This window comes from Penicillium argentinense (genome assembly GCF_028826775.1).
Source record: "Penicillium argentinense strain IBT 30761 chromosome Unknown utg000004l_segment0_segment0, whole genome shotgun sequence".
Taxonomy (NCBI): domain Eukaryota; kingdom Fungi; phylum Ascomycota; class Eurotiomycetes; order Eurotiales; family Aspergillaceae; genus Penicillium; species Penicillium argentinense.
In genome coordinates, this window is record NW_026622663.1 from 2689623 (window position 1) to 2714319 (window position 24697).

The following is a 24697-nucleotide window of genomic DNA, read 5'->3' on the forward strand; positions in this document are numbered from 1 at the left end:
CATTCCGGTAAGTTACCGTTCCAGAGTCCTTTGAAGATGGAGAAGCTCACAAGCTCGTCGTTTACCAGCTCAGGGCGGATACGCTCGATCAGCCCGAGTACTCCACCGGGCGGATTCGAACTTGAACCTGCGGTACACACAATATGTTCTGGAAGAGTTACTTGGCTGAAATTGCCTGTCCAAAGGACAGGAGCTGCTCTCTCTTGGCCTGTCCTTTTATCCATACACAAAATACGCTTCCAGTGACCGGCAAAGATACCCGACACACTGTCATCACCTCGAGCGATAATAGTGGGCATATATTTAAGAAGCAAAAGGTTTACAGAAAAAGTAACTCTTCTGGAATAATGGCGGAGCAGCCAGCTCCAAATCCCACAGCAAAAGTTTCTACGCCGACAACAAGTTCAGAACAGTCCAGTCGAGGAACCCGTCAGGACCTCCAACTGGCATCAGCCAGTCGAGTCAAATCGCAACTGCCCTCCGAACGCTCAAGTCCAAAGCATGCCACAAAGGAAGCATCTGGCCAAAGTGCCACCCCCGCCTGCGCGGCAGCCATGACCCAGGCAATTCCTCTTCAGACACTCCCTCCCCGAGAGGTAAGGAAAGAGGCCTTGAATCCTCGACTGATTGCTAAAGCCCCGGCCGATCATGGTTCCCGAACCACTGTCTTGGAAAAGCTTCATGGTGCTATAGTTAAACTCAACAGCAAACTGGCTAGCTCTAAAGACAGCTCTAATGAGTGTTTCATTCTTACTCCGGACGAGCTAATAATCATGGCCCTGGACGAGGAAGAAAAAGTTGCGAAGGAAAGCCAAGCTGTTTACTCCAATGTAATCAGACAACGAATTTTCAGGTTCATGAAGATGAGCTCGGAAGACTGGGTCAATGCAGTTAAGGACCATCTAAATGATCGTTACTACAAGACCCCTATTCAGACTGTCGAAACGACCCAGGCCCCCGAGCCCACCGAAGCTAGACTCTCCGTCAGAGAAGAGATATTTCTCGTCACTTATCTTACAACTCCGCTGGAGGGCCTCGAAGACCTTGACTATGTGACCAAAGTTCCCTCGCAGGCCGACATAGAACTAGCCGAACAAGCCGCAGCCAACAGCCAGGGCTGGGAAAAATGTGATCGGTGCAGTTCAAGGTTCGAGGTCTTCCCTGGCCGTCGTGACGACGGGAAATTGACAAGTGGGGGCGAATGTATCTATCATCCAAACCGACTCTACAAACCCCGGAGAAAGAAGACCGACATAGCTACCGGTTCATCGGAGCCATATTACCCTTGCTGTAGCGAAGGGATTGCTACTTCATCTGGTTGTACGAAAGCTGAGACACACGTGTTCAAATTTCGAGATGCCAAGCGGTTAGCAATGATTCAGCAATTCGAGAGAACACCCGCTCGGCCAGAGAAAGGCCCGATGGACCCTGTTTCCTTGGACTGCGAGATGGGGTATACAACGATGGGCCTGGAGCTTATCCGCCTCACTGCTCTCAGTTGGCCAGAAGGCCGTGAATTACTTGATATCCTCGTCAGACCAATGGGGGAGATACTGGATTTCAACACGCGTTTCTCGGGCATCTGCTCTAAACAATATGCCTCGGCCGTGCCCTACGGTACCCAAACCCCTGATCCCACATCGTCTTCGTCGAACAAGCCCATGCAATTAGTGGAATCGCCCGCTGCCGCGCGAGAATTACTCTTCGGCCTGCTGCAGCCAGAGACGCCCTTGATCGGACATGCCATCGAAAATGACCTCAATGCTTGCAGAGTGATCCACCCCACTGTTATCGACACAGTTCTACTCTACCCAGCTCAAGGCGGTCTCCCATACCGCATTTCTCTGAAAACCCTTTCTCTCAACCATCTTGAACGTGAAATTCAAAGCGGAGACAACGGGCATGACTCTCGAGAAGATGCGCTTGCAACTGGCGATCTGGTTCGGATCAGAGCGCGGGAATGCTGGAAAGTCCTGAAAGACAAGGGATGGACCTTCAAAGACGACGTACTGGTCCCCCCTCCTGGGGCAGAATTGCAGGACGTACGTCAGGTGGCAAAGAGCCTTCAGAAACCACCGGGACTGAAAAGGAACAACCCGGATTCCTGAGGTAATAATCCGACAATTGATAGCTTCCGGCTTCCGTGATCAGCGGAGAGAGATCATTTACAACTGCACAGAATGTTGGCCGAGTCAACTTCTGTTCCAGATTTGTGGCAACCCATGGGTTGATTCGGCCCGAATTGAATGCGGGGAATAGATAGTTCAATCTAGGCGATGCATCCGATATTCTCACCCACGTTCATACCCCGTTCCCGATCTTCGTATCGCGTCAATCATCGAATCCTAGGGCAAGCCTTAAATGTCAGTTATCTCTCATGGCTTGTCTCCCAGTGGCGGAGAGCCAAGTCGACCCTAAAGGGAGCCGGGTCACGCCGGCTGTGATGCCTCCAGAGGCCGACGGCCTATGCTTCATCATGACGTTCCAAAGGTCGCATTCAGATTGTAAATTCCCATCTTAAATGTGCGTTGTCGTCTTTCTATCTATTCATGTTTGATTGGCCCAGCCTAAAAACAACATTGTCCGAGTGCTGCGCACGGCTAACAATATGGCCGACCCGAATCCAGCCGATATTAAAGACATTGGAGCCGGTCAAGATGATGCAAAAACTATACAGGAGAATGGCCAGATCACTGATTTGGAAAACAAAGAGTTGAATCGATCCCTGGCGCAACGACATATGGAGTGAACTTCCCAGGCTAATCCGTTACAACAAAATAAATAAAAAACTAATTGCACCGGACACGTATAGATAATGATAGTAATCGGTGTTATAAGTACAGGATATTTCATGGGCATGGGAACTGGTCTCTCCACGGCAGACCCTGCCGGCTTGCTCATCTATTTTGCAGTTGTGGGTGGGCTTCTCTGGCTTGTCATTCAATCACTTGCTGAACTTGGATCTTTTATTGCGGTTTCTGGTTCCTTCATCCATTACTCTGCGCGTTTTTATCGACCCGGCATAGGGCTTCACTCTTGGATGGAACTATTTCCCTTCGTGAATTGGCATTGTAGTGGCCGAATATAACACGTTCATCCTTTACCCTCTTCTTATTCGCATTGGGGTGGGGGTTTGTGGAATCCATACTAACAATTCCCGCCTCCATTTAGACAACCTCGGCTTAGTTCTGACATACTGGGATACTGAAATGCCTCGTTGGGGACGGATTTAGTCTTCTGGTGGGTATCGGCTCGCCACTCAAATTTCCGCGATGAGCCTACTAACTGGTTACGGGCAGTTTTTAATGTTTTTTTTGGGGCTTCTCCGTTCTTGGTATATGTGATTTTGGTGAAGCAGAATTTTGGCTGGCCCTAGTAAAAGTTTTGGCCATCGCTGCTTTCTTTCTTTGCACCATTCTGATCACAACGGGCATCATTGGGGTCAGAAGATAGGGTCCAAGTATTATCACGATCCGGGCTCATTGCAGACGGAGTCAAGGGAGTGTTCGAAATCTTCGTCTTTGCAGGTCTACAACACAGTGGCACGGAAATGATTGGTCTCACAGCAGGAGAATCTCGAAACCTGGCAAGGATATTCCCAAGGCTGTGAAACGTATTGTTTGGCGAATTGCTATCATCTTCCTTAGAGGTATCGTCTTCCTTACGCTTACGGTCCCATCCAACGACCCCAATCTGCAGGGGAAACTGGAAACACTGCAGCTTCTCCCTTCGTTATTTCATTCCAGCGGGTCGATGTGCCAGCTGGTGCTAATGCTATCAACGCCGTGATTCTTGTGTCAATATTCTCCGCTGTCAACAGTGCCGTATATGTTGGATCGAGAACTATTTACGGTCTGGCCAAGGAAGGTGCTGCCTCGCGGGTGTTCCTATATACGTTGAGAAATGGGATTCCTATCGTGGCCATTGTTTTCTTCATCTGCTTGGATTTCTCTCTCTATTCAATCTCGCTGGAGGAGCCGGCGCAGTCTACACCTGGGTCATTTCTATGACGAATGTTGCTACATTCATTACATGTAAGTTTCACGCCACAATTACTAAATACGGAGCAAGTTGCTCCACAAGTCTACGAGCGATAAATTTATAGACGGTATGAACTTTTTTTATTTCGCCGCCTCATAGGCTAGCTAATCCAAAGCCCAAAGAGCAGATTTACTCCTCATCCTCCTCAGCCTCGTCGTTGACGACGTTGTAGAAGCGGAGTTCGTAAACACCCTTGGAGGTGGAGACGACGCGGAGCCAGTCACGGAGCTGCTGCTTCTTGAGGTACTTCTTGGTACTGTACAAGGCGAACTTGGTCAGCGGACTGAGTAACATAGCGGACAGTATGCGTGGAAACACTCACAGGTACTTCAGGTAGCGGCCGGAGAAGGGGATGTGGGCAACAACCTCAACCTTGCCATCGCCAACCTGGGAGATGACAACGCTGTCACCGAGGTTGCCAACGCGGCCCTCGACCTTGATGCGGTCGTGGAGGAACTTCTCGAAGGCAGAGACGTCGAAGATCTTGTCGCTCGCAGGCTGCGAAGCGTTGATCACGAACTGTAGAGAGGATATTAGTCTCTTCGCATCGCAATGTTTGTCGGGAGTCCGGGCGCAACATACCTTCTGGGTGACCTTCTGGGCCTTGCGGGACTATTGAGCGGAAAACCAAATTAGCCTACTGCTCCATAATGTCGAAATCCCAATTGTGGTCTCGAGGATTTGGCCGGTACAGCGAAGACGACCAGGTAGATATTTTACCTGGCAGTCCATGCCGAACAGAAGCCGGTCCGACGAGGCATCGCAAAAGGGGGAACAGCAAAGCGGTTCGAGTATTGTTTCAACGTACAGCAGCGGGAGCCATTGTGAGTGCGAGGGGATGGATTGGACTTTGGGAAGAAAGGTCGCAAAGAGGTGAATATCCTGCGCCGTCGAGAGGGATGGAGAGAAGATCTCTCCGAGTGGAGCCCGCTGATATCAAATTTCGCCAGCGGCCGTCGATGGTTGTGTGCGCTAATCCTATTGCGGATAGAGATAGGGCAAGGGCAAGGGCAGACAGGACAGTCAGGTGACCGTGCCTGACAGCATCATGTGATCCTAAGCCAAGCTAGTGCTGGGAGTATGATTCACCGCCTCAAAACGGGTATAAATACCTTCTACTCCCCGGCCCTTCCTCTTCTTTTTTTTTTTTTCTTTAGCTCTCTTTGCCTTTTGGCTTAGATCAAGTGTAGTATCTGTTCTTTTCAGTTTAATCTCTGAAAGTCTTCTCCGGAAGACATCAATGATTATTCCAATTTTTGTACCTCGCGACCTGCCCTCTGTGCTCTGCACATGTCTCGTCGCACAGTGTCATCGGGCTTACACTACCTCCGATCGACGCGAACCTCTTTTTTCATCAACTGGTCGGCTTGTCCGGTCGTTTGGAGAAGAAGCCATCATTTTTGATCCACATTGTTGCCATGTCCGTTAGCCGCATTGTCGCCATAGATATGAGTTCCAAGAGCCCTTGGAATTTCTCAGTTGCAATTAGTGCTTTGCATTGCGAAAAGTCCGCCTCATCCTCAGCAATCCAGAGCATTAGTGCTTCCCAATTCGTAGCACTGCAAGAGCTTCGGATTCCCGTCATCCTGACCAGATTTCCCGGGGAGCCGTACCTATTTACGTTGTATTTGTACGCCTCTGACCGGTCACATGACTTCGCGGCTCATCGCGAGCGGGCAATCGATAAGCTCGAGCTTCAAAGCCGCAGCCTAAGCCAAATCTTTTCGGCACGCGCCCCGCTCATCTTCAACAGCATTGCAACGCCGCCATGGGTTCTATCGTGCTTCCCCACCTCCGAACTGCCTGGCATGTCGACCAGGCCATTCTTTCCGAGGAGGAGCGCCTCGTGGTGATCCGATTCGGTCGTGATCACGATCCCGATTGTGAGACACCAATCTCGTGCGCTGTGTACTCGCAACACAAGTTAACAGCATGTTGGCAGGCATCCGCCAGGATGAGGTTCTGTACAAAATCGCAGAGCGCGTCAAGAGTAAGTCTCTTGCATACTCCTACCTAGAAAATCCTTCTTTAATGAACTTCCCGTGATAGATTTCGCCGTCATCTACCTCTGCGACATCGACGAAGTCCCTGACTTCAACCAGATGTATGAACTCTACGATACGATGACGATCATGTTCTTCTATCGAAACAAGCACATGATGTGCGATTTCGGCACCGGAAACAATAACAAGTTAAATTGGGTGCTGGAGGATAAACAAGAGTTGATCGACATTCTCGAGACCATCTACAAGGGCGCAAAGAAGGGTCGCGGTCTGGTCGTCTCTCCCAAAGGTACGTATTTCTCATCCGCTTGGCCTTCGAATATGCCAACAGAAATTGACGGTTTCAAAGACTACTCGACTAGATACCGGTACTGAGGGACTTTGTTCCTTTTCCTGGAGGATGGCGAGACCGGAGGAACGTTTTTTGTGGTTGACGTTTTCTTTTACGAATTTTACGACTATGATTGCTAGGGAAGCGACAGGTGAATGAAATCGACGCTTTGTATCTTTCAGGGGCGATTTTCCGCTATTACAATAGACAAGGGGGGCTTTGTCATGTGCAGATAGTAAAGCCCGACGGCGTGGGGCTGTTGTAAAAGACATCAAAATAACTCTAATCTGAGAGCTCGAGCACTCACAAGGCGAATGGGAGCCCTCACAAATCCGAAATACACCCTTTTGCCAATTAAAACATTTTCCCCATAAGGCCTAGATTAGCCACATAGTGTAGTAGGAGCAGGGCATAACACTAGCATGAAGGGTTTCCAATGCGACAGCAATTCGCTTATCTCTGCACATCTTACTGATTAGCAATTGATCATTCGTAGAGCCTTCTGCGCTCCTCAGAAAACCGAGTTCATCGCGTCTGACTGTGGTTGCTTGCCTGGCGATTGACGTAACAACTTCAACGCGCTCGACTCTCAGCTTCCGCTCACCCTCCCGCAACCTTCGGCTTCGAAATCCCCTCATCGACCATTAGACACGCACACCACGTTCGCCAAGATGATCGACCAACGTATTTTCGAAGATCTTCAGACCAAGATCGATGAGGAGTCCGCCGTCCGCGATGTGAGTTGGCCCATACCCGCCCCGGCGACGAGTCTGGAGGGGATTTTTTTCTACGCGCCAAGCCTGAAGCCGCTGCGCACAACCGCGACTTGAAGCTGACCGTCGTCCACCAGGAACTGCATGAAATTGTCCAGACGCTCGCTCGCAAAGGTAGTTTTCAATTGGACCGGCCTGGGAGCTTGCTTTCTCGCGTCCGAGGCGAAGCGCCGTTGAGCTCGGCGAGGTCAGGAACCGAAGACAGAAGGCTGATTGGCGATTTCTATAGGACGCTCCACGCAAGCCATTCTCGCGAGGGCGCATTCAACGCCCAGTGATAAGTGTATGCAAATTTCCTCCCTACTCTGCTGGCGCCAGTCAGTGTTCATCTCACGCTGTCTTAACCCGCCCCTGTCTATCTGAGATGGCCGGTTAACCCGGTTCCTGGACTCACGATTTGGCTAATACGAAGAAACAGTGAAGACGGTTCTTGATGATGCCACTGCTAGCATTGCTGCCCAAAAAGAGGAGGTTGCACGCTTGAAGGCCGTCGCCAACCAGCACCCGTTCTATAAGTACAATGGAGTGTGGTCGCGTGAGCTCCAGAACCTGGTTTGTACCCAAGCTCTCCCTCGCGGCTTTTTTTTCCCTATGGACCTAATCGGAATATGCAGGTTGCCTCGATTGAGCTGTGCGCTTGGCTCGGTGGACTTCAGGAACATAAAGGCCCTAACTCGGCTTCATTCATGACTATTGACGACGTCGGAAAATACCTGGATGGTATGTTCAACCCTTGTTGTCTGCGTGCTTGAGCATGAAACTAATTCACGCTGCTGCTTAGTCCTGGTCAATCTCAAAGAACAAGATGCTTTCCATTTGACCATCGAGGAGTACCTCCTCGCGCTCATCTCCATGGTCGAGGAACTGGTAAGAGCCTCCACGTTGTTTCTAAATTCCCTGTCATTTACTGATTCCGCTTGATAGTCTCGCCTCGCAGTCAACTCAGTCACCCTTGGAGACTATGAACGCCCTCTCCAGATTGGCAATTTTATCAAGGATCTCTTCTCCGGATTCCAGCTTCTCAACTTGAAAAACGACATCCTGCGGAAGCGAAGCGATGGAATCAAATACAGCGTACGTCAATTCCTCTGGACCTCAGTGAATGCAACATATGCTTACCACTATCTCAATGTATAGGTCAAGAAGGTTGAGGATGTCGTTTACGATCTTTCGCTGCGGAATCTCATCCCCAAGAGTGGCGCTGCAGTCTAGAAGCCTCAAGATACGAAAAAATAGGGTAACAGTTCACAAGAGACACTGGGAAAAGCCGTTATGACCAAGTCAATTTCTTTATGGCAATCGACGAAAAGTAAACTCCAAAAAATTTCTGGGAAGACTATCAAATTTATGATCTCCGGCGAATTATTGCGACAGCGGGAATTTGTTTTTCTATTCCCTGCAGTGAGATCGTTCCAATATCATTTATTTCCCGTTTATTTAGTGCTATTCCTAAATACACCGATGATCCCCACGGCAGTTGGAGTTGGCAGTCTTGAAGTCTGCAGCTAAAAGTTGATGCAGATTTTCCGATGTGCTGACCCCCAGTCATGTAATCAAAAGCATCAACCACCTCATCACGGCTGAAATTGAAAGTCTTCTCGACTGGAATTTGCAGATTATGGTTGCCGATGAAACGAACCGCGTCTTCCAGCATCTCCTTGGACCCAATCATGATACCGCGAATGTTAGCTCCCTTGCCCAGTGCCAGGCCAGCGACATCAGGCATCTCCCCTTGCGGCGCGACGGACAGGAATCCAATCACAGCAATGTTTCCACCATACGCGATGGCACTGAGCGACTGCTGGATCGTGCCGGAGCCGCCATTCTCGAGAATGAAATCGACACCACGACCGTCGGTAATCTTTCGAACTTCGCTTGCCCAGTCGGGAGTCTTTTTGTAGTTGATAATGTGATCGGCGTGATATTTCTCCTTGACGTAGCGCAGCTTGTCATCGGAAGAGGATGTGATGATGGTTCTCGCACCCGCTGCTTTGGCTAACACAAGTCCAGTGATGGACACTCCACCAGTACCTATCAGTTTAGTGTGAGATTTTCTATCGCAAATTACAGGTACAAGTTAACCCGATGATGCCCTACTTACCCTGGAAAAGAACAGTCTGGCCTAGCTTCAGAGGGAGATCCCCAAAGAGAGAATTCCAAGCAGTCACACCCGTGCAGACAACACTAGCCCACTGAGCATAGCTGAGAGAAGACGACTGCGGGATTTTCACCACGCTTTGTGCCGGAAGAGTAATGTACTCTCTCAGGACACCATCCATTGGACCACCCAATCCACCGTTCCAAGACTTGATCGGTCCGTACAGCGTGATTGCATCGAAGGCAGCCACGACTTTATCCCCGGGTGCAAACGCGACGACTCCTTCGCCAACTTCAATAACATCGCCGGCAGCGTCGGATCCTGGAACCACCTGGTCCTTCAGAGGAAATGGGTACGTGCTAGTCGATATGGCGATGTCCCTGAAGTTGAGGGCAACGCTCCGGACTTTGATAAGGACTTCGTGCTTGCCAACGATTGGGCGAGGCTCTTCAAACTGCTGGATACTCTTCCAGGAGTCACGAGCAGTGAGACGAAGGACAGTGTGAGATGACATCTTTGTGTAAAGTGAAGATTTGAATTTGAATATTGGATAGGAAATAATATTGGAATAGACGCTTTAAATATAACAATCTCTCCGGCTTCGTTCGCGTAGTCAATTATTGCACAATTGGCACAGTACTTGATGATTTCCAATATTTCTTGATCTTCGGAGACTTCTTTCACGCCACTGGAGTATGGATCGAAGTGGAATGATTAATTCTACTAGTCAGACTGTGACCAAGCAAGTGAATCCGCACAAGAGATTTCTACCCCGCTGGCATAGAATCGTGAGCGGTGGGGTTTTTACCCTTTTTACTCCAACGATAAAAAAACCCGGTGGGTTCGGACCACTGGGTTTGTCTGCGAACAAGCAAATCAGGTCCGGATTCATGACGTATTATTTTTCATGATCAGTCCCACGTCGAACTGGTGAAAATGCGCCGATAACTCCGGATGACAAATTGACAAGCCGAATATAACTAAATGTTGCTATCAATTGCGCATTCAAGGCATTATATAATCTACCAACCTGCCAATCCATTATCGCCAAATATCCGGAACTTGCTTGTTTGATAAACAACGCGGGCGTCCAGTGTCCGCTCCAATTCTTGCTAGACAACCCTGCCGATTTCCTGCTCAAAGCCGACCAAGAGATCGACATCAACATTCGTGGTCCCATGCATCTCACGCTTGGTCTTATTGATCCTTTCAAAAAGAACCCGAATGGAGCCACTGTGATCAATGCTTCGTCTATCCTCGGATTCGTCCCATTTTCGGTGATCAATCCGGTGTATAACGGAACGAAAGCATGGCTTCACTTCTGGTCGATGAACCTTCGCTCACAAATTTCCCGTGGAGGTTACGAGAAGGTGAAGGTTGTTGAAGTTGCACCTCCTTCTGTGGCTACAAATCTGCATCGAGAGCGAGATGATCCAGACGACAACAAACAGCACAAGAATCCGAATGTTCTCTCCGTGGAAGAGTTAATGGAGATATTCATTTCTAGCCTTGAGCGTGGAGATAGCATGATCGTTCCTGGAATGAGCCGAGATATCGTGGCAAGTAGTATGCTGATTTTGGATCATCATATGAAACTTTGTCCGGGGGTCGCTGAATAACGGGTGGAGTTCTTTCAGGAGTTTGAAGTGGCATATGGTGATAATGGAACATGATTTGGAATTTCGATGCTCCATGAAGAGAAATTCGGCGTCTAAAAGCCCACGGATTTCATTAGATTTTTTTATTGTTCATTCGATTCTTATCTCTAGTGCTTTGACGACTATAATCAAGCATTCGTATAATTTCTAGAAATTTTCAGAATAACTGTGCAGGCGACATGCCCAATGTGCCAAATCGTCAACACGAACAGTAGACAAAACGAGTCCCGCCATGAAAGGTCTTTCCGAACACGAATGTTTTGGCGGCTGCCTTTATGGGGCAAAATTTTCTATTGAACAGAGCTCCCCTCGGTAGTACAGATCGTCGATTTACCGAAAATGGTCATCGACTCCTTATCACTTCAAGCGGACTCAAGGGTAAATGGGTTAGATAGGGGGCGTATGTGGAGCAGGTACTACACGGGCCACAAGAAACATTCACACGAAGCGTGTTCTACTCATTTCGAAAACGAACTTCAGATCGATGAGACTCGCCTATTACCCACCCACAGTGCGTAGAATAAAAAGCCAATCTGTTGCAATTGTGACGTGGAATCAATGCAAGATCAAATGTGAGTTTCAAGTGGAGCGTCGAGAGTGTCTGCGATGATTGCAAGGCCCTCAGCCACAACACGAGAAACCTCGTATGTATGGAATCCTTGGAATATATCGGCCCACAGTCTAGCAGTGCAAGCTGCCAGGTGGCGGACTGCGTCAGCATTATCGTCCGCCCAGAACGAAAGCTCTGTTAGGTCCGCCTCCCTAAAAATATGATAGACCATGTTGAGAAGCTTGCGCTCATCGTCCCGTAGTGTTTGAGCGCTAGAGGTTTCGATGCATCGAGCAATGTCCTGAGCCAATGATTGAGTAGAAATGGGCACTCAAGATTACAAAGCGAATGCTGTATGCTCCAATTCAGCATTTGAGTGCGTGCTATGAACTGTATCCCCGACCGGACCGGAATACTCAGCGCGTGGATGCATTGCAAAACCGCACGGTCAAGGAAAGGAGATCGTTCATAGACGGCAAACCGGCCATCAAGGAGTTCATGAGCAATTCCCTGGGGATCCCGAGAGCTTAGTTGACGATACGGCCCTGTATTGGCATTGAGGCGAATGTATGCCAGACGCACAAGAGCCGTTGCGTTGAAACCCATGGGCCCTCTGGGGGACAAGGGATCTAGGGTTGATTCATAGGTCGCCTCCCAGGAATTTTGCCATGCACGCAAAGCCGATTCCATGGTCTGCACGAAGCCCACTTGGAGAGACCCAGTAGGTTCCACCAAAGAGGCTGTATTTCGAGCAAAAAATATCTCTTGAAACAAGCCGTGGATAAGGACATAGTTCGCAAACGCGGATATTGCGTTCGACTTGTGGATTTGTCGACCTTGAAGGAGTTGTCCTAAGACTTGCTGAAAGTTTCTTGAGTCTGGGGTATGAAAGCTTCGCATACGCATCCAATCTTGAGAGTTCCTCACTTTCCATTCTTCGCCGCAGAGCACTTCCTGATTCAAGATCATGGGCGGCACGTTGAATGCTATGCACTGTAGGTTGAACTGAACATATGCCACCCATAGGGTTCGACGGCGCTCCTCTTGCTCGACCCATTCTTCCCAGGAGGGGTTGTCATGGCCTACGTCAGGTGTAGAAATGCCAATTTCACGAGCTAGCATAGCGACTTGGCCGGATAACACGAGTGAATCTCCAACGGCAGCCCGATTCCCCCATGATGTCATCGTCATCAGAACTATAAGTCCTTGTAACAAACGCAAGAGCTGTTTAGTAGACTTTCCAGTCCAGCCAGAACGAGAATCTCTATTCTCGCTGCGAGTGGCGGAATCTGGTGGATGACCCTGCGTATTTGAGGGCATAGAATAGCCAGGGGGTGTCTTTGACAGCTTTGAAACTGCCAATGCATTGCGATGGTCCCGGCGCCAATTTATGGTGGAACAAGAGACCGTGGTCGGCCCGTCCTGTCAGAGAAAACAGTAGGTATCTAAAGTCAAGCGACGGGGATATCCCCGTGGCGTCCTGGGATGAAAGATCAAACGCAGCCGACTCTCAAGCGTAGTTGTGCCGCGGATAGCAGTTGCTAGGGACGCGATCCTCATGATGTTGCGAGTGGCTGTAGGTGTGTCACAGGCGAAGACCGCGCGAGAGGATTCGATCAAAGTCGCTCCGCGAGTGCAAGTCTGCGTGATTTGAGATACCCAAGTTTGCACTGGCTCCAGGGAATTGTGAATATTGTTCGGACGTCATGATCAATTGCTGGGCGGCACTGTTTGCACTGTTTGCGCCCGAGTCAAAAGTGGAATATCTAATATCCTCAGCGCCGGGGATGCCATTTGAAATCAGACCTGAATGTATAAGGACGGAATTAAACAGGCCAAAAATAAGGGAAGGAAGGGAAAGAATTCTGAAGGCTTCTCATTGCAAATACTGGCCTTGTACGGGCTATATAGAGCGTCTAAAGACCTTGACTTGGCGACGTTCAACTACAGCTTCTACCACTATTCCTTTCGTCGACGATATGCGCAAAGCAAGACACGGTGAGTACAAAAGGCTTATCATAATCAACAGCTATGAAAATATCCATATCCGAGAGAATAACTGACATTTCGGTGTTACAAAAATCCTATTCGACCGATATTAAGCAAGAATGGATAACTACCCCTCCCTCTGGGTGCCGTTGATCATGTGATCATTGGCCATAGTTGACGCTCTCGAATTTCTGATGTTGAATATCCTTTTACTCCTCTGCGGGATACACAACTATCCGATCCAAATCAGCGCCTTTGTAATCGAACCCGTTGTATAGACCCCCGACAGAAATGGTATTCTTTTTTCCCTTCTTCAGCGTCAGCTGCAGAGGAGTGGAGAGAATAATTCCTTTATGGGTGTCCCTCTGGTACAAGGTTTGAGTCGTTGACGGATCTCCGTTGACTATAACGCTGCTCACTCGGCGGAGCTGCCATGAGCCACCGATTCGATCTGGGGTGCCTCCCGCTATCAAAACTGTCAGAGACCGTAAATGACCACGAGCGGAAAGAATCAAGAATGCACTTACGTTGGTCACCAAAGCCCATATCGTCAGTATCTAATGGGGCTATCAGCATCCTGCACCGTTATTTGTCATAATAGTTGAATGGAACATACTTTGGTAGTAGAATGAGACCCATTGTGGCTTTCCATCGCCCTCGACATTTTCGAAAGTAACGGTACTGTCGTTTCCATAAATCCCCGTGAGAATGACATCATCAGTAGCGAAATTCTTTCGAGGTTGTCAGTTTTAAATTTGAGTCGCCTTGGGTGTTTTTATACTGACAGCCTCCTGCTTATAGGCGTCGCCCTTCGTCTTGGCATTCTTTGCGCTGTAAGATTTTCCCTTGATAGGTGTCCATTCTCCGGTTTTCCTGAAATCATTTTCAGCTTGTGAAGTCAAGTGGAAATATCAGAAATTTCCTTACACGTTGAGATCATAAACATCGTACCAATCTAGGCTGAGTGTCTTCTTTTCCTCGTCGATCTGAATTGGCAACCAGATATAGCGACTATCCCAGACAGAGTTCGAGTCCCACTGGTCTCCAATGTATAGGTGTGTGGTCTTTTTTGTTCCGGATATTTGGAGAGTGAAAGTAGACTGTGAATTGAAAGTACGCGTGTTTAGTGGTGCGACAATGAATGGTTGAGACCAAGGTCCAATCAAAGAATCGGCCCGGAATGCCACCACATCTGCATTATTAGTCAAAACCAGTCACATCTTATGTAAACGTGGATCTTACTATTGGGCCTATATCCTGTCTTGTGGCTCATCAATGCCCAGTAACTTTTGTCTGTCTGCAAAATTGTCGGTGCCTCGAGATCGAACTTTGGGAACCGATAGATAGGTTTTTCAAGTGCCGTGAGATTGCTGTTGATGCTTGAAATGTAAACATCTCGTCCATTTGCACTGTCGCCGTTGGAATAAAGAGCATAAGATCGGCCATCTTTGTAATCAGTGAACATGCCGAAATCCTGAGACCAGTTTCCTAGCGGTGCGACCGCGTCCACAAATGTGTACGGCCCATTGATCGTGTCGGATACCGCGTGCCCTTGAAGAAGAAGTCCATAAGTGGAGTTGTCGGCATGCCACCACATCTGTTTAGTTACTCTCAGTAATTAGACGAACAATTGACGCTGAGGCTTTCGAGGGAGAGCACATACATGATAGTCGTCCGTTTCGGCACTATAGGCCACCTTGGGTCGTTGAATGACATTCTCAGGAGAGATATATGGATGTCCCTCAATCGGAGCTAGAGAAATTAGATAATGGGCCTCAAATATCCCAGATGGAATATATACCTAATGCCATTCCTCCCGAAGTCCAAGTGCTCAGGTTGTCAGAGCTGTAAACAGATACACCGCCTCCCTCCGGGTGGTCTTCTGTTTTGTATTCGCCAAACCACCAAAAGCGGCCTGATTTCTGGTCGAAAGTGATTCCGGCCCCATGCGCGTTGATCACACTCCCGTTTGTATCATGCCATCTGCCTCCTGGAACAATGTATTTACTTGTTGCTGGGATGGCCAGTAGGGCAACTAGGAAAGTGTGAAGGGATCGCATACTGACGGTGGTCACGTGGTCTATATCAAGTCCCTTTCACTCTACATCAGACGAAAGATCTTGTACTCTTCTATATTAAGCCATATATATATTGCCTGGCTTTTTCGGTCTCTAATATCCCGATAATGCGGGGTAAAGAAAAGAATATGAGTCTCTTCATCTTGGCGTCAGTCCTGGGGGCTTGGCGTCTTCATCTGAAATAACACATGAGCTCATCTGTTGTATTCGTCCAGTCTTACCTTCGGAGAAATCATGAGGTAATTTATTGTGGACGAACTAAATTTATCCGGAGGGTTAAATGGCTTCCAAGGTTATAATCGACAGAATGATGTATCCAATTCTTGCAGGATGGACAATGTCCCCAACGCTGTGAAGACATTAAGCAATTAATATATGAATACTTGCTTCCGTTCCACTGCTCCGCGAGTTCCTGTCTCAGCTTCATCCAGAGATAAATTTATTTAGTGTTGTCAAGGACAGGGCAGCCAAAATTACGCGTCCTCAGCCAGGCGATCTCTTTGAACTATATCACTCAATCAGTGCTCAAGCTTATCCAAACTAACAAATTGAGGCTTAGGATAAATTAAGAAATTTACTGGCCCATTTGTATCTTAGTCAATGCAGTGATTTGCACAATTTGTCATTCGTTGGAAATGTCGCGCATATCCGCCCATATGAGCAGGACTGTCGCAAAGCTTCCAGACCAAGAACAGAATCAATAAGCTCATTTTTCGAGCTCAATCAGAAGGTCTCGTATTGAGTAGGTCCAAGTGATCAGGAGCCTGGCGGTCTCACAGCTAGAATCCACAATCCCAATGCGTCCAACAGCAGCGCCATATCCGGCATCTCGAGAAACATCCTTCTCGTTGTCGGCTCAAGATACAGGGTTTGGAGTGTCAAAATGTGGGGGTTTGCCCTACATCAGCAAATAATAATCTGTCAGTAGGATCTATAGCAGGTCGGGGCATGGTGTACCCCATAGATCGATGCTGTTGATTTAGACCTACCTCGATACGAGGATCGTCTAGTGGAGAAGTGGGCGGTGCCGACACGAGTGGTTCACTCCCGACAGCTACCGTTCGAGACAGAGAGATTGACGCTGAAAATGGGTCGGGTGACGATAAAGCTCTCAAAGGTAATTCAATCAAGTGGAAACTTCATCCATCTAAGCATGAGGATCTCCACAGATTTGATTTTGTTCTCGGATCGCGGGATTTTCTACCTCGGAGGGTCCATGATGGAGGGGCTGCCACAACCCCAGGCGCCTTCGAGCGTGAATATTTATTAGTGACGGCATAGGTCTTTCAATTGAAAAGTCAATTGTATTTTTTACTTTACTTTATTTTATTTTATTTGTTTGTTTGTTTTGTCAACTCGGATTCCAGCAAACACTCACTTGCGACGTTGAATCATGTCTGACAAGCATTATTTCCCTTCCACAAGTGCCAATTCGTTGGTCCCGCGAGGACTGCGAGCTCTTGTCAATGCAAATGGCCACTTGGTATTGAATTATGCGGAAAGAGTTGTGGGAAATGCCTACCATGACGACTCAAGAGTCAGTGTCATTAGCGGAGGAGGTTCAGGGCACGAACCGGCATGGAATGGCTATGTAGGCGATGGTCTGCTTTCCGCAGCTGCGTGTGGAGATATTTTCGCATCCCCCAGTGCAAAGCAGATTCTCGCTGCCATTCGTATGGCGCCTTCGAAGAAGGGTATTATCTTGTTGATCACCAATTACACCGGAGATCGTCTCCACTTTGGTCTTGCAGCTGAAAGGGCCAAGGCTGAAGGTCTTGTTGAAAAGATTTCCATTCTTCATGCCACAGACGATGTCTCAATTGGAAGAAGCAAGAACAGCTACATGGGTAGAAGGGGTCTACCGGGTCATATTTTCAGTGAGTTGCTGACGACTTCTTCCTTCATGCCCGGTGGCTGACTGACATTGTATAGCCATGAAGATTGTTTCCGCTGCGGCCGCAGAAGGATACTCGTCCGAGCAGTGCCTTGATCTCGGACAAGCCGTCAACGTAAACACTGTAACAATCGCTTCCGCACTTGACCACTGTCATGTGCCTGGCAGACACCAGCAATCATCTGTCCCCAACGACGTGGTCGTCATTGGCACCGGTATCCACAATGAACCAGGCCATCTCCACGTTTCCCCGGCGCCCTCGGTCGAAGAACTCATCGAATGCTGTCTTAAGTTGCTCTGCGATGAATCTGATACCGAGAGAGCATTCGCCAAGTTTGAGCCAAATGATGAAGTCGGCCTGCTGGTCAACAACTATGGCGGCCTTTCCGTCCTCGAACTCTCTGCTCTAACCGACGAGATTCAGATGCAACTCAGCGCACGATGGAACATCAAGCCCTGCAGAGTGCAGTTCGGTTCATTCGAGACGTCTCTTAACGCGCCAGGCTTCTCGATCTCTCTATGCAACCTCACCGCCGCAGCCCGACAGTCGAACGAGGATGTGGCTACTTTAATTCGTCAATTCGATAGCGCCACGACTGCCGTCTCCTGGTCCAACACGACTCGTCCCTCTCCTTCTCAGAAGAAGACCACCTTCGACAACCTTGATACCAAGGCTAACGCCAAAGTCGTTAGTTCGCCCAGCCTTCAGTTCGACCACCTGCTCTTGGAGAAGGCCATCAGGGCTGCATGTGAAAGAGCCATCGCAGCAGAGCCAAAGTTGACATAGTGGGATATGGTTATGGGCGATGGAGACTGCGGTGAAGCCGTCCTCGGCCTGGCCGAATCTATCTTGCGAAGTGTCGATAAGGGCTGCGCGGCATCCGGCGATGTGTTTGATGTCATCCGCTCGATCCTGCACGATGTTGACGACATGGGAGGGACTCTCGGCGCGATTTTCGGAGTTCTTCTATCCGCTCTTTCCACGGCTCTGAACAAACCTGACAGAAGGAAAAATCAATCCCAACTCGCCCAACTTCTATTCTACTGCCTTGTCGTCCGCAGTGGCATCTCTCAAGTCACACTCTGGGGCCAGAGAGGGAGACCGAACTGTTATGGATGTTCTGCTTCCCTTCGAGCAGCAGTTTGCGGGAACAAACGATTTCCTCTCGGCTGTCAAGGTCGCCGCGGAGAAGGCCGAGGCAACAAGATATCTCAAGGCGAAGTTTGGCCGCGCAACATATGTTGGAGAGGCCTCAAGCCGGGAACTTCCTGATCCGGGCGCCTGGGCTTTCTATGAGATCGTCGCCGGATTGGCCGACGGACTTGAGCTGATCCCCAACTAATGCGCTCTGTTGGATAACAATGTGAGGATACCTCTAGTCCGGTCAAAAACATCTTTAATTAAAAATGACAATGAATCGAATTTTACGACATGAAGTCAATCAATTAAATAGACTAGTCATTTAAAGTCGCATAGACAAGTGTAAATCATACAATACAATCCGCGAGAGTGAGATTACATGTAGGCAATTGGTATCAAAACAGAGTCCAAAGACTTCGATCAACAAATTTAGGAAAGCTTAGCTTCCTCGCCAGAAGTAAGGGTGCCAGCCGCCTTAGCCTTCTCGATCTCCTTCTGGATCGGTTCCTCAAGGGAAGCCGGCTTGGTCAAGCTGCTCCAGCGCTGAACGACCTTTCCATCGGCGGAAACCAGGAACTTCTCAAAGTTCCACTTGATGGGCTTGTAGCCCATAACGCCCGGCATCTGCTCCTTCAGCCAGGTGAAGATGGGAGCGGCGTCGCTGCCGTTCACGTCGAGCTTGCCGAGAACTGGGAAGGTCACGCCGTAATTGAGCTGGCAGAAGGATTGGATCTCGTCGTTGGAGGCAGGATCTTGGCCGCCGAACTGGTTGCAGGGGAATCCGATAATGGTGAACTGGTCGGGGTAGCGGGTCTTCATGGTCTGGTAAAGCTTCTCGAGGCCCTCGAACTGCGGGGTGAAGCCGCACTTGGAGGCGGTGTTCACCACGAGGACGACCTTGCCCTTGAGGGAGGTGAGGGGGAAAGCCTCGCCCTTCTCTATTGCGCGAAACCAGGTTAGCGAGTGTTCTCATTTTCTCTGCAGGTGTCGCGCAAATTGCGCCAGTTGGGCCGAGGTTGGAAGTGGAGAGCCTGAGGGGTTCTCTGGGGGTGGCACGTACTGTCGACGGGCTCAAATTCGTAGAATGAGGTCGCGGAGGCCATGGTTCTGGATTGTTGGAATGAAGAGAGGAGGAAAGGTGCGGAAGAGAGGTATCTTGAAGGGTTCAAGCTGGAGCTGTGGGCTGATGGCGATGACGTCGAGGAAGCGGGGAGAGTCGCAAAGAACGGTGGCAGTTGAGCGAGTCGGACTTGGCGGAAAATCGCGCGCAGCCCGCGGTTTTGTAGCGCCAGCCGAGGTACCATTTGATCTTACCAATGATCGCAGGTCCAGACACGGAGGCACGAGGGGCCGGAAGGCTGTGCTTTTGACCCGAGCCGGTCGATGAATTCGCGATCGGCTGATTGGGGGTGCCCGATTCGCCGTGTGTCTCTTGGTGGCTGGTGGAGTTGAAGTTCTGTACATTTACCCAGCAGGGTTAAGCACCGAATGCCAGCCGGAGAACCTTTGGCAATTATTAAGCTTATCCGGTCTGGATCTGCACAGCCTTATGCTGACACGAAGCCTGTGTCTATGCATAATCTGGTGATTTGGAATTCTTAAATACATTATTCTAGAAGCTCGACCGTTATTCCGTCTGGCGGACTTGTGGAAAATCTTTCTTGCTGTACATGGGCATCCCCACCATCCCGACCACACCCTGCACGATCGCATCACCTCATCGTACCATCGTAACTAGAGTCCCGATCTGTGTAAAGCTCCTAGGGCCACGTAACCACCACCTCCACGATCGCTGAAGAACCGTTCGGTGCGACTGCTGTCCGGTTCTCGTGGGCTGATCCAGGACGCCGAGGCGTCCTGCAGTAGAGAATCACCAACATGGAGGGGGTCCCTGATTGCAAATCAAGCCTGAATAGCCTGGGTCCGGTGGACATTGAGCTGGCTCAGTCGCAGCACTTTCTTGGCCCTGCTGTGAGCCTTTTTAACAAGGCGAACTCTTTGCAATGTAGTCCCGCCCTAATGCGCTAGACATAAGTTGACAATATCCTCAACATGGTCCGTTACTCGAATATCAGGCAACTTTCCGTTGTTCAACCTTCCATATCAGCCTTCAGAACATCGACATCAAGCTCGGTCATCACACCAAGGACAACCCCGAGATTCTCCATGAAGCCGTTGACCGCAACACGAAGCATACGGTTGGTAGTAGCGCGGTATGTGGTCTGCAAGACGGTCTTGGATTCTTCAGGGTCTTGTTTTTGCTTTTTTCCTTGCGGCTCGGCATCGGTGTCCGGTGCGGGGGAAGTGAGGGCGAAAGTGCGCCGCACCAATGGGGAGAGCTCGGCGTCGACTTCGAGGGTCTGGAGGGCGGACGAGGCGAGACGGTGGGTCGGTAGAGGAATGGATAGGGTACTTGATCGTATTAGAACGGTATGCCTTGCTGTGACGCAGCGCGCGTGCTGCTGTGCGATCTTCTGAGCTGGAAGGGGGAAGGGATCGTACAGAGAATAGGGAAATTCCTCGACAGGTTGAGTAGCCGCCATCGTGAGCAAATAAATTCTGAAGGAAGGAAGGATTTATGTCACAAATTTCTATGTGATTGTAGAAGTGAATACCGAGGAATTTTTGGGGATTGACTGAAGCAACAAGATGTCCTGTGCTGTGTTGAACATTTTGTCCACCGAATCGAGGGGCTTCATTGGATGACTCAGCATCGCGACTCTGCCAAGACTTCCCAGATCTGGCCCTCGCGATGGGATGAATGCAAACACATCCAGTTCAGAGAACAATAACTAAAGTAATTTAAAGAATTGATTAGAGAACAAATTCTTCCCTGGCCCTGACAGTATCGATTCTGTTGTCTTGACCCTTTCATGGTGAAATTACAACATCATGATAGAACGTAAGGTTTGAATCTGAAAAGAGAGAAATATATACCCATACTATGCATCAGAGTTTCTTCTGACTATGCACCTGATTGTGATTGCATCACATGCCCGCGTTACTGCTTTCAACGCGAAGCATGATTCTCGAATTTAATGCAACAAGTTGACATAGAACCGTACAAGAAGAATACACCACAAAATTCCAGATAGCTTAAATATAAAGTTGCCTGCATTGACGAGGGGTCTTGTGGATTTGTGGTCATGTGTCACCACCTCCAAGGCGGGCGCCAGATCAGTTGCATCCGATGCCGGTGCCAGGACAGGGGGAACATGTCTCTTTGGCCACATCCAACGGAAAGGAAACAAACAACAAGATTAAGGATTGCGTTACAAATCCAGAGAACTCTTTGTGCTTGTTGCTGCGAGGTTCTCCTGCTGATGGACGACGCTATGGTAAAGAATTAAGTAATGAGATGAAGGAATGCAGATGGTGGTATTAAGCAAAATGTAAGTAGGACTCTCTCAGTAGCAACTGCGCACACAGATTTTGGATGTGATCATCAACGTAAAAAATAAAAAAAAAGCATTCGTGAAAGTATTTTACATCGTCTTTCGAAAGTAAGCACCCGGTATATAGTACACGGGGATGGGCAAGAAGTGAAACAAGAAAGTAAAGACCGCGCCGGCCGAATGAAGTCATGACACCTTTTAATGCATATCAACGTCCCAGGGAATTTTCACCCATAATAGCACTTGAAATTTATGCAACAGCCAGGTTGGCGATGACACCCTGGACAGCAGCGGGGAGGTTGTTCAGCTGGTCGGGGCTGATCTCACCGGCGGCGACGATGGTGTGGAGGTTGTTAAGGGCACCGTAGAGGCCGCTCGGGTCTGGGAAGTGGGTTAGCCACAGAGGTAAGGAACAAAGCGGAAAGGGATACATACTGCCGCTGAGACCAGCAAGAACATCAGTACCAGTCTGGGAAAGAGTGGCAGGGAGATTGCCGAATTGACGCTTGACGTTGCCAACAGCACCAGAAACAGCGTTCTCAGCGGTGCCAGCGATGCCACCAGTGGTGCTCTCAACAGTACCGACAGCACCACCAACAACACCAGTGCCACCGTTCAGAGTGCTAGCAATGCTCTCGGTAACGGGCTGAACAGCATCAAGCTGACGCTTGACGCCCGCACTACCGAGGAGACCCTCAGCTGTGCCCTCTACACCGTCGACCTGACGCTTGGCAGCTAGATAGGAGGTTAGCAAGTGTGATGAGTTTGGAATTCGGAGCAGGACTAACCTCCCAGAGCACCGGTCACACTGTTCTCAGCAGTACCAGCGATACCGCCAGTGGTGCTCTCCACAGTGCCGACAGCGCTGCCGACAATGCCAGTGCCACCGTTCAGAGAGCTAGCAACACCCTCGGTTACGGGAGTGACAGCGTCGAGCTGGCGTTTACCAAGGCCAGAAATGATACCGGCAGCGGCACCCTCAAGACCACCAACAACACCCTCGGAGCCGGAGAGAGGGAGACCAGGTAGAGCGGCGGAAGAAACAACGCCAGCAAGAGCGAGGGAGACGGCGAATCCAGTGAACTTCATATTTGCGGTTAAGGCGTGATTGGAGTCGAAAGAGTGACTTGGTTGGGTATAAATGGATATAGTTGAAGGATGAGAAGCCGAAAAGAGCGACTAGAGATGGAATGAATGACTTGATGTGATGAATGAAGAGGTTGGGGGACCGGCCCTGGAAGCGGTTTATATACACCTTCTGCTCGTTGTTGTTTATGAGCTTCCACCTGCGGCATCAACTCCTCACATTCAATGCATCCGGGATCATCAGGGGTCCAAGGTTTCTCCGAGGGTTCATTTCCTGTGTTTTGGCCGCCACTAATCACGATCTGCATTAACAAGCTTCCCCGAGTTGCGCCATACAGGTAGGATGGCAGACTGCTGTCAGCGAAAGAAGGGATGTGTCAACATGGGGCCCCAATGAAAAGCCCCGGACTGGCTGGGTCGAAAAGTCTCAGAGCTTTGGCGGTCTACTCGATCCGGATAAGCTCAGTCGCCTGTCAGTAAGGTGCAAGATCTATTTCACTGGGTCCACTATTAGCTGCTGAGCAATTGCTTGGGGCTCCGCTAACTCTGTTGACTCGCGATATACCATGAACGCCACCATTCATAAAGTCCACTCTCTAGCTCGGCGGCGGATGTGCAATCCGTATAACCGGATTCAGGAAATTTTGGCAGCCTTTCGTGGCATCGGAAACGTGTGCCAGACCGCGAGCCCGGAATTGCTGGTTGACCAACCGCAATTGAGTCTCTCATTTCACATTGCATGCGAGGGAGGCCGGCGCAGTAGACAGCACTGACCTGGCGAGCGGAGACCAGGCAAGGGTGGCGTTTTATGCACGACCCGACAACTGGCTTCCATAGTGCCCTGTCGATCACAGAAGCCTCTGCTCGGAAGCCTCCCGGGAAATTGGACCTTTCTGCGTAAGTCGAGAGAATCGACCGTTGTGTGCGCCTTGCGTCAATCGTGCATTGGCCCGAGCTAGGCTGCCCAAGACTCATTTGCCCCTTTCTAGGCGTTCAAATTGAGCTGGTCGACACCATCAAACTAGTGATTAAACCATGATGTTGCAAAGAAATCCAAGATCTCAAACTTGAATTGCACATATCGACGGTATGTAAAGACGACAGCTCAGGGTCTGATGAGATGGAAGGAGAGACTAACTACAGATCGAACGCAATCAAGCCGCGACGAGCGGGGACCAATGGTCCGGCCGCAAGTGGAGCCAAATGCCTGCAGATCGCCAAGTGCTCGCTTGTATACAAACAAACCAACCCAAACAATAATAACAACATGGTTGTGATGGACAACAACCGCCGGTGGCAACCTCGACCGCGGGGGTTGAAGGCCCAGGGTTCCATGTCTACACAAACCCCGAATAGGAGGAGCGGTCTGATCTCACGTCACGTTTCCAAGGGATAGGCGGTCGTCAATAGTCCCATCGCATCACGGAGAAATATATCATGAGGAAACTGTGGCCACGCGGTAGTCCTACAGGTCTAGATAGCATAAAAGAAAGAATGGACGGCATGAAAGGGGCGGACATTACTTGAAGCTCCATCCTGTCAGGAAAAAAGGCGCGATGTCACGATCGCCCCAGACACCGGCGAGAATCATATCGGCTCACCTCTCCTCCACACGAGGCAACTTCTGACAACATAGTTGGGAGACCCGAAAGACCATAAT

General features: G+C 49.5%; 12 protein-coding genes across 12 annotated transcripts; 5 read left to right on the plus strand and 7 right to left on the minus strand.

Annotated features, from left to right (window-relative positions):
• Window positions 1-347: 347 nt before the first annotated feature.
• On the plus strand, window positions 348-2108 carry rex3 (putative RNA exonuclease Rex3; the record flags this gene model as incomplete). The annotated part of the gene is made up of 1 exon (XM_056616398.1): window positions 348-2108. One exon carries the CDS (start codon window positions 348-350, stop codon window positions 2106-2108), a length of 1761 nt encoding a protein of 586 aa, XP_056476755.1.
• A 2062-nt stretch (window positions 2109-4170) lies between these two features.
• N7532_003905 (60S ribosomal protein eL22) lies at window positions 4171-4864 on the minus strand (the record flags this gene model as incomplete). The annotated part of the gene is made up of 4 exons (XM_056616399.1): window positions 4171-4297; window positions 4364-4560; window positions 4624-4653; window positions 4850-4864. The coding sequence occupies 4 exons, from the start codon at window positions 4862-4864 to the stop codon at window positions 4171-4173; spliced, it is 369 nt and encodes a 122-aa protein (XP_056476756.1).
• Window positions 4865-5809: 945 nt separating this feature from the next.
• Window positions 5810-6419, plus strand: N7532_003906 (DIM1 family thioredoxin-like protein; the record flags this gene model as incomplete). Its single annotated transcript, XM_056616400.1, has 3 exons — window positions 5810-5924; window positions 5984-6031; window positions 6091-6419. 3 exons carry the CDS (start codon window positions 5810-5812, stop codon window positions 6417-6419), a joined length of 492 nt encoding a protein of 163 aa, XP_056476757.1.
• Window positions 6420-7046: 627 nt separating this feature from the next.
• On the plus strand, window positions 7047-8360 carry N7532_003907 (translin; the record flags this gene model as incomplete). Its single annotated transcript, XM_056616401.1, has 7 exons — window positions 7047-7112; window positions 7378-7429; window positions 7567-7700; window positions 7763-7868; window positions 7930-8015; window positions 8073-8222; window positions 8286-8360. 7 exons carry the CDS (start codon window positions 7047-7049, stop codon window positions 8358-8360), a joined length of 669 nt encoding a protein of 222 aa, XP_056476758.1.
• A 247-nt stretch (window positions 8361-8607) lies between these two features.
• N7532_003908 (zinc-dependent alcohol dehydrogenase family protein) lies at window positions 8608-9760 on the minus strand (the record flags this gene model as incomplete). The annotated part of the gene is made up of 2 exons (XM_056616402.1): window positions 8608-9179; window positions 9250-9760. Coding segments are annotated over 2 exons (1083 nt in total), but the record flags the coding sequence as incomplete, so codon positions are not given.
• A 664-nt stretch (window positions 9761-10424) lies between these two features.
• N7532_003909 (uncharacterized protein) lies at window positions 10425-10865 on the plus strand (the record flags this gene model as incomplete). The annotated part of the gene is made up of 1 exon (XM_056616403.1): window positions 10425-10865. The coding sequence occupies one exon, from the start codon at window positions 10425-10427 to the stop codon at window positions 10863-10865; it is 441 nt and encodes a 146-aa protein (XP_056476760.1).
• Window positions 10866-11470: 605 nt separating this feature from the next.
• Window positions 11471-12639, minus strand: N7532_003910 (fungal specific transcription factor domain-containing protein; the record flags this gene model as incomplete). The annotated part of the gene is made up of 2 exons (XM_056616404.1): window positions 11471-11755; window positions 11863-12639. 2 exons carry the CDS (start codon window positions 12637-12639, stop codon window positions 11471-11473), a joined length of 1062 nt encoding a protein of 353 aa, XP_056476761.1.
• A 1013-nt stretch (window positions 12640-13652) lies between these two features.
• N7532_003911 (uncharacterized protein) lies at window positions 13653-15503 on the minus strand (the record flags this gene model as incomplete). The annotated part of the gene is made up of 7 exons (XM_056616405.1): window positions 13653-13909; window positions 14060-14174; window positions 14229-14316; window positions 14371-14635; window positions 14686-15040; window positions 15107-15195; window positions 15245-15503. 7 exons carry the CDS (start codon window positions 15501-15503, stop codon window positions 13653-13655), a joined length of 1428 nt encoding a protein of 475 aa, XP_056476762.1.
• A 1411-nt stretch (window positions 15504-16914) lies between these two features.
• Window positions 16915-18758, plus strand: N7532_003912 (uncharacterized protein; the record flags this gene model as incomplete). The annotated part of the gene is made up of 4 exons (XM_056616406.1): window positions 16915-17398; window positions 17454-18160; window positions 18203-18362; window positions 18421-18758. The coding sequence occupies 4 exons, from the start codon at window positions 16915-16917 to the stop codon at window positions 18756-18758; spliced, it is 1689 nt and encodes a 562-aa protein (XP_056476763.1).
• A 227-nt stretch (window positions 18759-18985) lies between these two features.
• N7532_003913 (glutathione peroxidase) lies at window positions 18986-19659 on the minus strand (the record flags this gene model as incomplete). Its single annotated transcript, XM_056616407.1, has 2 exons — window positions 18986-19494; window positions 19617-19659. The coding sequence occupies 2 exons, from the start codon at window positions 19657-19659 to the stop codon at window positions 18986-18988; spliced, it is 552 nt and encodes a 183-aa protein (XP_056476764.1).
• Window positions 19660-20646: 987 nt separating this feature from the next.
• On the minus strand, window positions 20647-21099 carry N7532_003914 (CTAG/PCC1 family protein; the record flags this gene model as incomplete). Its single annotated transcript, XM_056616408.1, has 1 exon — window positions 20647-21099. One exon carries the CDS (start codon window positions 21097-21099, stop codon window positions 20647-20649), a length of 453 nt encoding a protein of 150 aa, XP_056476765.1.
• Window positions 21100-22201: 1102 nt separating this feature from the next.
• Window positions 22202-23040, minus strand: N7532_003915 (uncharacterized protein; the record flags this gene model as incomplete). The annotated part of the gene is made up of 3 exons (XM_056616409.1): window positions 22202-22332; window positions 22387-22686; window positions 22740-23040. The coding sequence occupies 3 exons, from the start codon at window positions 23038-23040 to the stop codon at window positions 22202-22204; spliced, it is 732 nt and encodes a 243-aa protein (XP_056476766.1).
• Window positions 23041-24697: the final 1657 nt, after the last annotated feature.